General features: G+C 35.9%; 1 protein-coding gene across 1 annotated transcript; it reads left to right on the top strand.

Annotated features, from left to right (window-relative positions):
• Positions 1–1,019: 1,019 nt before the first annotated feature.
• LOC122041194 (acyl transferase 4-like) lies at positions 1,020–2,675 on the top strand. Its single transcript, XM_042600801.1, has 2 exons — positions 1,020–1,493; positions 1,669–2,675. Exons 1-2 carry the CDS (start codon positions 1,062–1,064, stop codon positions 2,494–2,496), a joined length of 1,260 nt encoding a protein of 419 aa, XP_042456735.1. The 5' UTR covers positions 1,020–1,061; the 3' UTR covers positions 2,497–2,675.
• Positions 2,676–13,622: the final 10,947 nt, after the last annotated feature.

Raw genomic sequence — 13,622 nt, forward strand, 5'->3', positions numbered from 1 at the left:
ATCGATTACAGCGGTACTTAAATCGATTATACTAGTCAACTACGATTCATTAATTTAATCGATTGCACATATTTTAAATTGATTAAGATGTATTTTAATTGATTAAACTTCTTCTTCTCTTCTCTATCATGATCACGACATTTTCTTCTTTTACCGTGACGAATGCAATTGCCAAGACTATTGATTGTCAGCCTCCCGATGTGGTCACCAACACTCTCCGACAACAAAAGTCAGCCAACAACCTCTCGGGACTCGATAACTACGGTAGATCACGACTCAGTTCCGATCTTATATGGTGACGACGACAGAGAGATTTTATTTCAATGAAGAAACAAGTTTTATGTTTAGAGTATCGCTCTGATATCATTGTTGCTTACAATATGTATGAATCACAAGATTAAAATATGTAACAATTCATAGTGCTCTTATGAGACGAACTTGGTCACTATTTGACGTCGAAAGAGCGATCACGAATGAAATCGGAAAGCCCTTTGAGTTTCACGAGCCAAATCTCTTTCGTCCAGATATTCTCTTTTACTCATCGTCGCATTCACTGTGCACATATTGATCATCCTCTTCTTCAATTGCTCTTGAAAGCATCATTATATAAAATGAGTGAGGAAGATGAAGAGGAAGAGACATCCCTTCATCTCTTTGACATTTGCACGTGGCCTACGTCTCCTCAACGTCCTCCAACAACAACGTCCAACAACAGCTGATGATAACACATAGCCAGGCTTCGAGCTGGAGGAAGTATGGTGGCACCGTTTACTTGGACTGATTCCTCTGCTTAGTTGGAGCAGTCTTCCCTGACTTGGCCTGCTACGTAAATGCAACAATCTTCGGTGTCTTATTAGTCACCTACCACCCCATTGACCATCCAAGGCCACGTGAAGGTCTACCATTTCTAAAATACAACGACAAGGAAATGGTCGCACTCGAACTACAAATGTGAACTTAAGAAAATAGGCGATTAGCTCTGTTTACCGTTCTTTTCCTCTCCATTATAAGAGGAACCCACCAAGCAAACGGAAAGGCATGCTAAACTAAAGCTCGCACTGATGACGATGAGCTTCACCGTGACGAAGGTGGCCGAGGAGCTCGTCGCCCCCAGCTGTGCCACTGCCGCCGCCGAGCCTAGCCTCCCCCTCTCGTCCTTGGACCATGCCATGGGCCTCAGATTCTTCGTGGAAGTGGTCGCCGCTTATGAAGGCGGCGGCCTGCTTCAGTCCCCAGCCGACGACATCAGAGCCGCGCTGGCTAGTGCGCTGGCCCACTACTACCCGGTTGCCGGCCGGCTCGTGGTGTCAGACGACGGAGAGCTGGAGGTGGCTTGCACCGGCGAGGGGGTGTGGTTTGTCGAGGCGAAGGCGAGCCGGTACAGCCTGAGCGATCTGAGGAACCTTGAGTTCCCTCTGGCGATCCCCAAGGAGGAGCTCCTGCCATGTCCACCCCCGAGTTTAAACCAGCACGAGATGATCTTGATGATGCAGGTTCGTTTTTCGATTTTGTGCTAATTTAGTCCTCTGAGAATATCTCGAACCATGAATTCGCCGGCGATGATGAATATTCAATGCGATGTTTGTCGAACGCGTGTTGACCGATTTGACTACCTCTGATCTAATTTAGTCAACGATGAATTAATTAAAATCTAACGACGATTTGCAGGTGACGGAGCTCAAGTGTGGCGGCTTCGTGATCGGAGTTAAATTTAACCACATGGTGTTCGACGGCGTTGGAGCGTGCCACTTCCTGAACGCCATCGCCGACATCGTCCGAGGCCTCTCTGGTCCTGCCGTCGAGCCGGTCTGGCTCAGAAAGGCGATCCCGGCCCCGCCGATGCGCCACCCGAAGCCCCCTCCGACGGTCGCCTACAACTTCGTTCGCTCACTCTGCGACTTCCCGCCGCACGCAGTCAACGCCATTAAAGACTCGTACGCGCGGGGGACGGCCCACTGCTGCACCACCTTCGACGCGTTGGCCGCCGTCCTCTGGCGGAGCCGCGTCCGCGCCATCGGCCTCGAGCCGGAGGATGACGCCCACCTCGTCTTCCCGGCCAACGTGCGCCACCTGGTGAATGCTGCCGGCGGCGGCTACTACGGCAACTGCGTCTACTTCATGACGGTAACGAAAAAGAGCGAGCGGGTGGCTCGCGCCCCAGTGGGCGAGATAGTGGGGTGGATACACGAGGCGAAGGGGAGCCTGGCGGCCAATTTTGCGGCGTGGGCGGCTGGCGACTTCGAGGAAGACCCGTTCAGAGTCCCGATCGGATACGACGCGCTGAACCTGTCGGATTGGAGGGCGGTGGGGTTCCACGAGGTGGACTACGGGAGCGGGGCGCCGCGGTGCGTGGCGCCGCTCAACGACCACGTGTTCTTCGCCGGCGGGATCCTTCTGAAGCGGCCGGCACCGGAGCAGGGGGTGCGGTTCGTGGGACAAGTCGTGACCAAGGAGCACGAACAGGATTTCGTGAAGCAACTGAAGGAATTCGTGTAAACCGGAAAATCCGCATAAAGCGGCACTCCTCACAAACGATAATAGCGCCGTTAATTATCACAAGAATATCTCCTTTTATTGACTTCTTTTTAAGTGAATAATAAATTTGATCGAAATAAACTGTATACAAATTTTAATCAAAATTATTACATAACAATATATTAATTTTGAAATTATTACATAACAATATATTAATTTTGAAATTATGCAAGTGTCACCTAGGTTAATCTATCTATTTAAATTTTATTAAAATAGTTGATTGATTTAATTTTATTATTAATTAATAAATCATTGTATTCTTTCATTTTTTATATCGCTTCACTTATCTTATAAATATGACTCCACTTTCTTATACATTATTCAATTGTCCAAGATTAATAGTTATTCATAATTTATTTTTTTCTATGTTGATCTAGAGACGGACGGTCAAAGACACTGAGGCCAACTATTTACCTTTTATGACTAGAGCTTTTGTTAGAAATAAAATATAAGACAATTCACTTTTCAATTCTCTTTTCATCTACTATTAAATTATAGCAAGTTAACTGAGTACTATTTAAAGTATAAACTCATAAATAATTCTTATTTTTAATCTTTATATGGATGCTCTTGAAAAAAGTGAGCACCATCAATCAAGCATTCATTTCCATTATCATTAATCCATTAATCAAAACTCATTATTATTTCTATTACTAAATGTATACCGAGCACCTCCTTAGATTTAATATTGATGCTCGTGAAATAGTACAAATTTTAATTTTATGTTTATGCATCTAGTTTATACTAATGTTCCTAAAGAGGCATAATATTTAGATTTAATATTGATGCTGTGAAAATAGTACAAATTCTAAATTTATATTGATGCTTATAAAGAAGCCCAACTTTTTAATTTTATGTTGATGCTCCTAAAGTAGCCCAACATAAATTTATGTTGATATATTGACAATCTACGATTTAAAATATAAAGCTCTTAGATTTATCAACATTTCTAAAGAATATTGATCTAAAATATAAGTGTTGTCAATGTTATTGAAGAATATTGATTTACGATCTAACACATATTAATATTCTCAAAGAATTTTGATTAAAGATATAAGATTTGTCAACATTCCTAAAAAAATATTGAAATATATATTGGTTTGATGATACGCTTGTTTAGTATTTATTTTCTTTTAATTTTTGTTGCTATAATATTTTTGTGTAGACACATATATTTGATTGCTTTCTAACTATGATAATATTGTTGGTGTAATATCCTCTGGGTCAAGGTTGTCCAGGTTGATTAGGCTTGAGTTGGTTCAAGACTGAGTCTTGATATTTGGGTTTCGATGCTTGACAATACATGGAGCTTGTAGGTGCAATCATCCGATTGGTTGATGTGAGCCTAGACACCCTCCATGTGGACCATTTCGATATTTCATGGTATTGGTTGATGCTTCAATTAGATGGTCACATGCTAGTTTACCTTCATCTCGAAATATAACCTTCGCCAAACTACTTGAAAAAGTTATTAAATTATGAGCCTAATTCTCTAATTACTCAATCAAAGCAATTCACCTTGATAATGTTGTTGAAATTAAGTCACAAGCATTTGATGACGATTGTATGTCAATCATAATTCAGTTGAGCATTCAGTTGCCTATGTTCATACACAGAATGATCTAGCAAAATCATTTATTAAATGATTGCAATTAATTGTTAGACCACTACTCATGAAAACAAAATCTGGGACTGGTGCGATGGTAAGCGGTGTGATAGGCTCCCTAGGCAACAACGGTACCCAAGGCACATTACACTTGAGAAGTTCGAATTACTTATGGCGCTGGGTCATCTGGCAGGACCCATTTGCATATCCTGATTTATCCTAGTGGTCAATAAAAAACTTTCATGGGACGGGTTGATCAAATCTAGGATTAGTTAGATCATAAGAGTTGGATACCTAGATTATATAAAAAAAAATAATCTTCCATCTTCTAATTGGGTCATGCCATAATACATGTTGCATTAGTGATTCATGTAAGACCAACCAATTATCACCAATACTTACTATTACAACTTGCCTATGGTCGAGAACATGATATTTCTCACCTTTAAGTATTTAGTTGTGCAATACTGGTCCCTATTCCACCTACATAATGAACCAAAATGGGTCCATAACATAGACTTAGGATTTGCATGGGATATGATTCATCATCCATTATTAGATATTTGAAGCCTTTAACAGATGACTTATTTTCTACAAGATTTGCAGATTGCCACTTTAATGAAATGAATTTTCCAACGCTAGGGGAGCAAAATTGAATCATGAAAAATAACTAAACATTTGTTGGAATGAAAAAAATATTATCTCATTTTGATCTCCATAACAATTAATGTGAGCAAGAAGTGGAAAAAATTATCATCTTTTTATGTAACCACGTAGGTAAAGTATAGAAATTCACAAATCACGTAAAGTAGTTTCAAAATAACCAAATCATGTACACACTTCCCATCAAATCACGTAAGATAGTTTCAAAATGACCAAATCATGTACACATTTTCTATTTTACCCTTAATCAGTCGAATAATAAAAAAAATCAGTTGAATCAATTTTCTATCTGAAAATTAGTGGACTAATTTTTTTTTACCGGTCGAATTGATTTATCTCTGTGTCAAAATTTTAAAATTTTGAGCAAATCAATTGATTGATTTTAAAAATCAGTCGACTGATTTGTTTATTTAATTAAAATCAATTTTGGACAAAATCAGTTGATAGATAAAATGACCTTAGATTGATATAAAACTAATTCTTATATGTTCATCTAGTTCTTCTGATTATATTCATACTCTCAAACAACAATTTGACCTAATATATTGAGAGATGTGATTTTTTAATATGAATTAAAATTTTCAAACACATTCATGTTTAAAAAATCAATGCTCTTAATATATTAGGTCAAATTAATATTTGAGGGCATGAATATAATCAGGAGAACTAACTGAATATATAGGAACTAGTTTCATATTAATCCGAGGTCATTTTGTCCATCAACTGATTTTGAACTGATGGACCAAACATCCTCGGATTGACATAAAACTAGCTCCAATGTATTTGTCTAGTTCTCTTGATTATATTCATATCCTTAAATATTAATTTGACCTAATATATTAAGAATAGTAATTTTTTGAATATGAGTTTAATTTTTTAAACATATTCATGCTCAAAAAATTATTACTTTTAATATATTGGGTCAAAATGATATTTGAAGCCAGAGATATAATTAGGAGAATTAAACGAACATATAGAAGCTGGTTCATATCAATCTAAGGTCATTTGGTCCATCAACTGATTTTGGGTAAAACTAATTAATGGATCAAACATCCTCCAGTTGACATGAAACTAGTTTCTATATGTTCATATAGTTTTCTTGATTATATTTATGTCCTCAAATATCAATTTGATTAAATATATTGAGAGTAATGATTTTTTGAATATGAATATGTTTGAAAATTTTAATTCATATTCAAAAAATTACTGCTCTTAATATATTAGGTCAAATTGATGTTTGAGGACATAAATATAATTAAGACAACTAATTGAACATATAGGAGCTAGTTTCATATCAGTCCGAAGTAATTTGGTCCATCAGTCAGTTTTGGATAAAATATACTGAAGAACCAAATATCTTCGGATTGATATGAAATAGTTTTTATATGTTCACCAAATTCTCCTAATTATATATATGCCCTCAAATATCAATTTAACTCAATGTATTAAGAGGAGTGATTTTTTTAATATAAATGTGTTAAAAAAAATTAATTTATATTTAAAAAATTATTGCTCTTAATATATTGGGTCAAATTGATATTTGAGGGCATGTATATAATTAGGAAAAATAGATGAACACATACAAACTAGTTTCACATCAATCCGAGGATGTTTGGTCCATTGGCCAATTTTGCCCAAAATAGTTGATGGACCAAACGATTTTGGATTGATATGAAATTAAGTCCTATGTATTCATCTAATTCTCCTGATTATATGCATGCCCTCAAATATCAATTTGACATAATATATTAAGAGTATTGATTTTTTGAACATGAATATGTTCGAAAAATTTAATTCATATTAAAAAATCATCGCTTTCAATATATTGAAAATTGATGTTTGAGGGTATGGATATAATTCGGAGAACTAGGAGGTAGTTTCTATGTATTCGATTAGTTCTCTTGATTATATCCATGTCCTCAAACATCAATTTGATCTAATATATTAAGAACAATGGTTTTTTTAACATAAATATATTCAAAAAATTTAATTCATATTTAAAAAATTATTGTTCTCACTATATTGGGTCAAATTAATATTTAAGGGCAAAATATAATCAAAATAACTAGATGAACATATAGGAACTAGTTTCATATCAATCCGAGGTCGTTTGGTTTATCAACTAATTTTTCTCAAAATTAATTTTGATAAAAAAAATTAGTCGAATGATTTTTAAAATCAGTCGACGGATTTACTCAAAATTTCAACACAGAGAAATCAATTTGATTGATAAAATAAATCATTTGATTGATTTTAAAACAAAAAATTGATTTGACTGATTTTTTTATCATTCGACTGATTAGGCATAAAATAGGAAGTGAGTACGTGATTTGATCATTTTGAAACTACCCTACGTGATTTGGTAATTTCGATACTTTATCTACGCGGTTCGGTAAAAAGATGAAAAATTATTCACTTACAAAGAATTAAAAATTAATTGTCTGATTCTTTTATTAATATAAAAAATATAACAAACTCATACACATACGTAGAGAATACTCTAGTAAAAATTGATGTCACTGTAGGACCATCTATTACTCTACCTGCAAATGTATCTAGAATATGCCAAAAGAATGATTTACCAATTGGCTCGAAAGACACTATACCTTAAAAAAAAGAACAAGAAAAAAGAATCAAAAGCTCTAGAAGAAATAATTCCAAATGATACCATATAAGAAATCAATAAATCATATATGAATAATATTGTTTCTAAAGAATCATAATTACATGAAAATAATAAAATTTTAATAAATTATTTGATATCTCGTAAACTATGAGATCAATGACATCGTGTAAGGTGATGAATATCCTGAACTATAATCTTTTAAAAATTGTAAAAATAAAATGACAGGCTAAAAAGAAAGACAGGTATACAGACTAAATTAGAATTTTTAGAGAAATACATCAGTTAGCGAGCTCTGTGGATACTATTATTCTTTTGTGAAAGTGGTCAGGAAAATTTTCATATAATTTTTATTCATTTTAAAGAATATATATAATAATATTGAAATCCTTAAATGATGATAGTGATTTTTTAAGAGGAAAAACTTATGAAATATATAATGTTGTGTGACCTACCGTTTTCTTTAGTTACCAAGAGGGTGCTCTTGATATTAATATTAGAGTAATTAATCAATTATATTTAGATGATGTTGTTATTAATTGATAATACATTGGGTTCTATGATTCTTAGAAGGTCAGGACAATGGGAGCTGCAAGTGATTTCCCTGCCCCCTAAATTTTTAAATATCAGTTGAAATCTTTTGACAATATGTTTTTTTTTTTTTATGTTTCCCAATCTCACATAAATTCTAGAGTCTCACATCAACTATATAACCATTCAATTCATTAGGGTCCACTGCTTCCTCTATGGACTACCACATCCACTAAGCTCCATGATATTAACCCAAGCACTTGACAAAGTGCTTGTCCTCAAGCACTAAGGATTCCATTCATCTAATGCCACTTGGTAGGCTTGGAGACAGCTCTACCACTGCTTGTTATCATCTCAAATTACACACTTATAAAATCCAATACTTACAAAATGCGGATTCATCTTTACCATAAGGTCACATGGTGGAATTAAATGGCTAAATAAAGCAGTAGAGAAATTGTGATTAGATTAGTGGTAAAAGGTGGAACCGTCACCCTAGCGGTTTTCTGGCCCCAGTCCCATAAAATTCCAGAGGGAGTAAATCACGATTAATGTTGGACAGGATAGGTGACTGGGGGTCGAAGAAATTTTTGACGCAGCAGACCGGAGTTTTATTCCCGAGTGTAACTTACGACCTTCGATCCCATAATTTCAGTGGTAAATTACAGGTACCTAACCAGCTGATCCAACTCATAGGAACAATTGTGATTAGATTAGTGCATCATAAGCAACTGGGCTGTTTCATATTTATAATATTTTGACAATAGTCACTTGTTTTAAGTTACATTTGACTACATAAAGCAATTGGAGTATGAAACTTTTTATTATGGCAGTCAAAATTGCAAGTTGGCTAAATAAAGTGGAGTAACTGTGACTGTATTAGTCCCTTGTAATGATAGTCTTCACCTAATATTGGTGTATTAAGATTGACTTTTTTTTATTCCAAGTGCTGGGTTGGAATTCATACGCCTTTACCAACAAAAGTAAAACCCCATTTTGTACGACTAGTGAAAGAGTCCACAAACTGGTCGAAGTTTTCACACTGAAGATATGAGATTCTTTTGTAGATGTGTTTTTGTTATCTTGTTTTGTTCTTCGCGGCATCATGGCTAGCTAATCAACTTTCATTTCCAAGGTTGTCATGACATCACATGTTCGGTCAGATTTTATAAAACCAAAAGAAAAACGATTAAAAAAAAAAGCAGAACAATTCAGCGACTAGAAAACAATAGCAGATGTAATTTCTCAAATGTCAATGCATAATAATATTATTTTTTTCCGAGCAATAGGAATTGCAGGTGGGTTTGCATACCTGGACAATATATTACCAGCGGCAACTACTGGCCTACTTGGGCTACTTCTCTTTCAGGTAAAAATTTACTAAGAGAACATGTCCTTAAAATTTCTCACTCAGTTTCATGGATGTATTTCATTTCTATATAGCAACTGACTTCCCATTTCCTGAAGTTAGTTTAGAATATCTAAAGTGTTGAGATACTTAAAATCTATGCCATTATTCTTGCTTTGATGTGCATTCCTAAGATACACAAGTTAAAATGTTAGTTTCTGAATTCGACACCATCTTTAGTAGTGAATCAATTATTTAATCCATTTATTCATTCCTTTCGGAGAACAAGAGTGAGGTTTATCTTTGATGAAGAGGCTCTGGTTAGTTACTCCACCCTGTGTATATCTATATTTTAAATGCATGATAGACGAATAAAATAAAAGCGGTAAAAACTTACAGCGATCTCCCGCAGATCCGCAATGGCGAAACTCGCTGTCGGAAGAGCAATCACAGGATCGGAAAGCCCTCCGCAATTCCACAAACCAAATCCTGCCGCCTTGGATGTTCTCCTCTTACTCTCGTCGTTGCACATTAGCAATTTCACACACCCACTTGATCCTTGTACGCACCCCCTTTATATAGGAAAATAGACTAGGGACATAATTGACTTTTCTATTATGAGTAGTGGAGAACGTGGGCCATGTTCCCACATCCCCACTATCCCCATTTTCAATATCTCCCACTCGTCCAAGGTAAGTCACTAAGACTAGTTCATTCATGTAAGTCACAAAGACTTAATAAGTTACATACACTATTAGAGAGTTTGGTCACATAGACCATATGAGAACATCCAATCCATACTTAGAGAAAATAGTTCGTGCGACAGCAAGCACACTGAGCGATAGTTGCTAAGAAGATTGTTATACCTTGACTTAGCTGCTCGTTGAGCAATCAATGCTAATAAAGTTGTTACACTTTGCTTAGCTGCTCAAATAAATTAGAGACACACTCTGAATGACACATAGCCACTTTCCTGGTGGCACATAGCCTTTATCCAAGATTCATCCAATCTTCAAGTGACACACAGCCATTATCTTAAAGATATCCATGTTTTGCTATTTACCCAGATTAAATAATTTTCATTTGCATCGATATGAACATCTCTAATCCCTTATAATGACTATTATGTCAAGAGCATGTTCCATATCCAATATTCACATTTATTTCTATATATAACAGAAATGGGTCGACCAGTGAATAACAACAAAAGATATAAATATATTAAATCTTCCTTTTTAGCTAGAATCAATTCATTTTAATCAGTCGCTTTCTTAGTTATGCTCCATAGACCGAATCAACCATAGCCATAGGATACACGCTAAAGTAGCAGACACTGATTAAAACTTCAAGTAAACAGCTAAATAGTTACTAAGATAAAAAATTGAGATTAACATATAATCTCAAAGGTCTCACATAGTAGAGAAACTGGGATTCATTCTCCTACTACCTTTATTGTCGCATTAGCACATATGGTATGAATCACATGCTACGATGTTATTCTCTTTACTAAAAAGAGCGCATGTTGTCTTCAAATTTAACATCGTACAGATTTTGATCTAGACATATCTAATGTCTAATCCTGAATTCAACATATGAATTCTAATCTGACTTTCAACAGGTTCAATAAATGATGGGTTCATTTACTTCGATCATTATTAACACATAAATGATCTCATCTTGACTCAATTATCAAGGCGACCTTAACTTATGGATCTGTCTCTAATTTTATAATTTCAGCTACGTAAGCTGTTCCACAAGTGACGGTCTTACCCCTATTTGTACTTAACAAACAGAGATGATTGTCCATGTGAGTGGACCAATCTCCACCTGCCAACATACTCACCGAGATCTTAAATAAATGTAACAAATACAACATATACACTGAATAAATTATGGCAAATTACACAATCATAACGCAAAATCTGATTGTTATTTCAATATTGTTACATTCTACGAAGTTCCAAAGACTTTACATGTTCTTTAAATGACTCTTTAGTTATTGGCTTAGTAAAAGGATCTGCAAGCATAACACGTGTAGGGACATACTCAAGGATGACATTTCTTTTAGCCACAATATCCCTTACAAAATTATATTTAATTTCTATATGCTTGCCTTTGCTATAATATTTGGGATCCTTGGAAAAAGCTATTGCAGCTTGACTGTCACAGTAGACAGTTAATGGACTCCTACTATCCTCAGCAATTTTCAAATGCTTCAGAAACCTTCTCAACCAAACTGCTTCTTGCACAGCTGCTGAACATGCCACATATTCAGCTTCTATAGTCGACAAAGCTACACAAGCTTGTTTCTTGCTATTCCAGGAGATGACACTACCATTAAGCAAGAATGTATAGCCTGATGTGGATTTTCTATCATCCAGGTCTCCAACCCAATCTGCATCTGAATAACCTTTCAGACTCATATCTGATCCTTGAAAACAGAGATAATAATCTGTTGTCGCCTTCAGATATCTGAATATCCTTTTTACACCCTTCCAGTGTCTCAGTCCTGGGTTTGACTGGAAGCGACTAACCAAACCCACAATATAGTTGATATCGGGACGTGTACACAACATATTGTACATCAAACTACCAATAGCACTGGCATATGATTTTTTATTCATCTCAGCTATTTCCTCTGGAGTTTTAGGACACATACTCTTGTTCAACACAGTACCTTTCACAATAGGTGTATGTTCTATGTTGCAATTAGACATGCTGAAATGATGTAACATCTTATTTATATAAGACTCTTGTGACAAACCCAAAAGTCCTTTAGAACGATCTCTTATGATCTTCACCCCTAAGATGTATTCAGCTTCTCCCATATCTATTGTATCAAATTGTGATGACAACCACTTCTTGACTTCATTCACATATCTTATGTCATTTCCAGCTATCAGCATATCATCAACATATAATAATAAAATGACATACTTTCCTTTTTCCCTTTTCAGGAAAACACAATGATCCTCATTGATCATCTCGAAACCATAAGATAAAACGATTTCGTTAAATCTTATGTTCTATTGTCTTGACGCTTGCTTTAGCCCATATATAGACTTTCTAAGTCTACATACTTTTTGCTCTTGGCCTTCAACAATGAAACCTTTTGGTTGAACCATATAGATTTCTTCGTTAAGATCACCATTAAGGAAAGCGGTTTTTACATCCATTTGATGTAATTCCAAGTCATAATGTGCCACAAAGGCTAAAATAACTCTTATCGATACAAATTTCACTACAGGAGAAAATGTCTCTTCAAAGTCAATACATCTGCTTTGTATATCCTTTTGCAACTAAACAAGCTTTGTATCTGTTAATCGATCCATCTGCTTTCCTCTTTATTTTGAGAATCCACTTATTCCCAATAGCCCTTCAGCCCGGAGGAAGATCGACTAAGTCCCAAACATGATTTTGAATCATGGACTCCATCTCTTCAACCATTATAGCTTTCCATTTTTCTCTAACTCTACATCCCAATGCTTCCTCAATGGATTGAGGTTCGTCATCGTCAATTGGAAGTGTTACCAATGCCTCATTCTCAATATCAAACCTCTTCTTAGGTTTGATCTTACGAACACTTCTCCGTAAGTTGGGCTGTTGAGAAGTCAACTCATGACTCGGCATATCACTCCCACTCGGTTGACTAGACTCAGGTATACCTTTTTGACACCTCTCTCGTTGATAATATCTCATCCTCCTCAAATAGAGGAATATTTTTTATCAACATCACCTCTGATTGGGAACTCTGTTTCGAGAAAAGTCGCATCTCTCGAGTCTATTTCGGAGATGGTTCCATCTAGTTGCTCACCTATGAAAACATAACCTTTGGAGGTCTCATGATATCTTATAAAGATACATTTCTTACCCCTAGGCCCTAGTTTTCCATGAACTGTCATAAATATAAGTAGCTGACCCCCAGGGTCTCAGATTACTCAAATATGATTTTCTACCTGTTCAACGTTCATATGGGGTAGATGGAACTGACTTTGAAGGCACTTTGTTAAGTATATAGGCTGCAGTTAATAATGCATCTCCCTAATAGGAGATTGGCAAATTAGCTTGCGCCATCATAGACCTAACCATTTCAAGAAGAGTCCTATTTCTTCTTTCAGCTACCCCATTTTGCTGTGGAGTTCCAGGGATTGTCAGCTGTCTAATAATCCCTCTATCATTACATATTGTCTTGAACATATCAGACAAATACTCCCCTCCACGGTCAGTGCGTAAAGCCTTAACTTTACGTTCCGTTTGATTCTCAACTTCGTTCATATAATGAATGAAGCAATCTAATGCTTCAGATTTGTGAGAAA

This window comes from Zingiber officinale, chromosome 2A (genome assembly GCF_018446385.1).
Source record: "Zingiber officinale cultivar Zhangliang chromosome 2A, Zo_v1.1, whole genome shotgun sequence".
Lineage (NCBI taxonomy): Eukaryota > Viridiplantae > Streptophyta > Magnoliopsida > Zingiberales > Zingiberaceae > Zingiber > Zingiber officinale.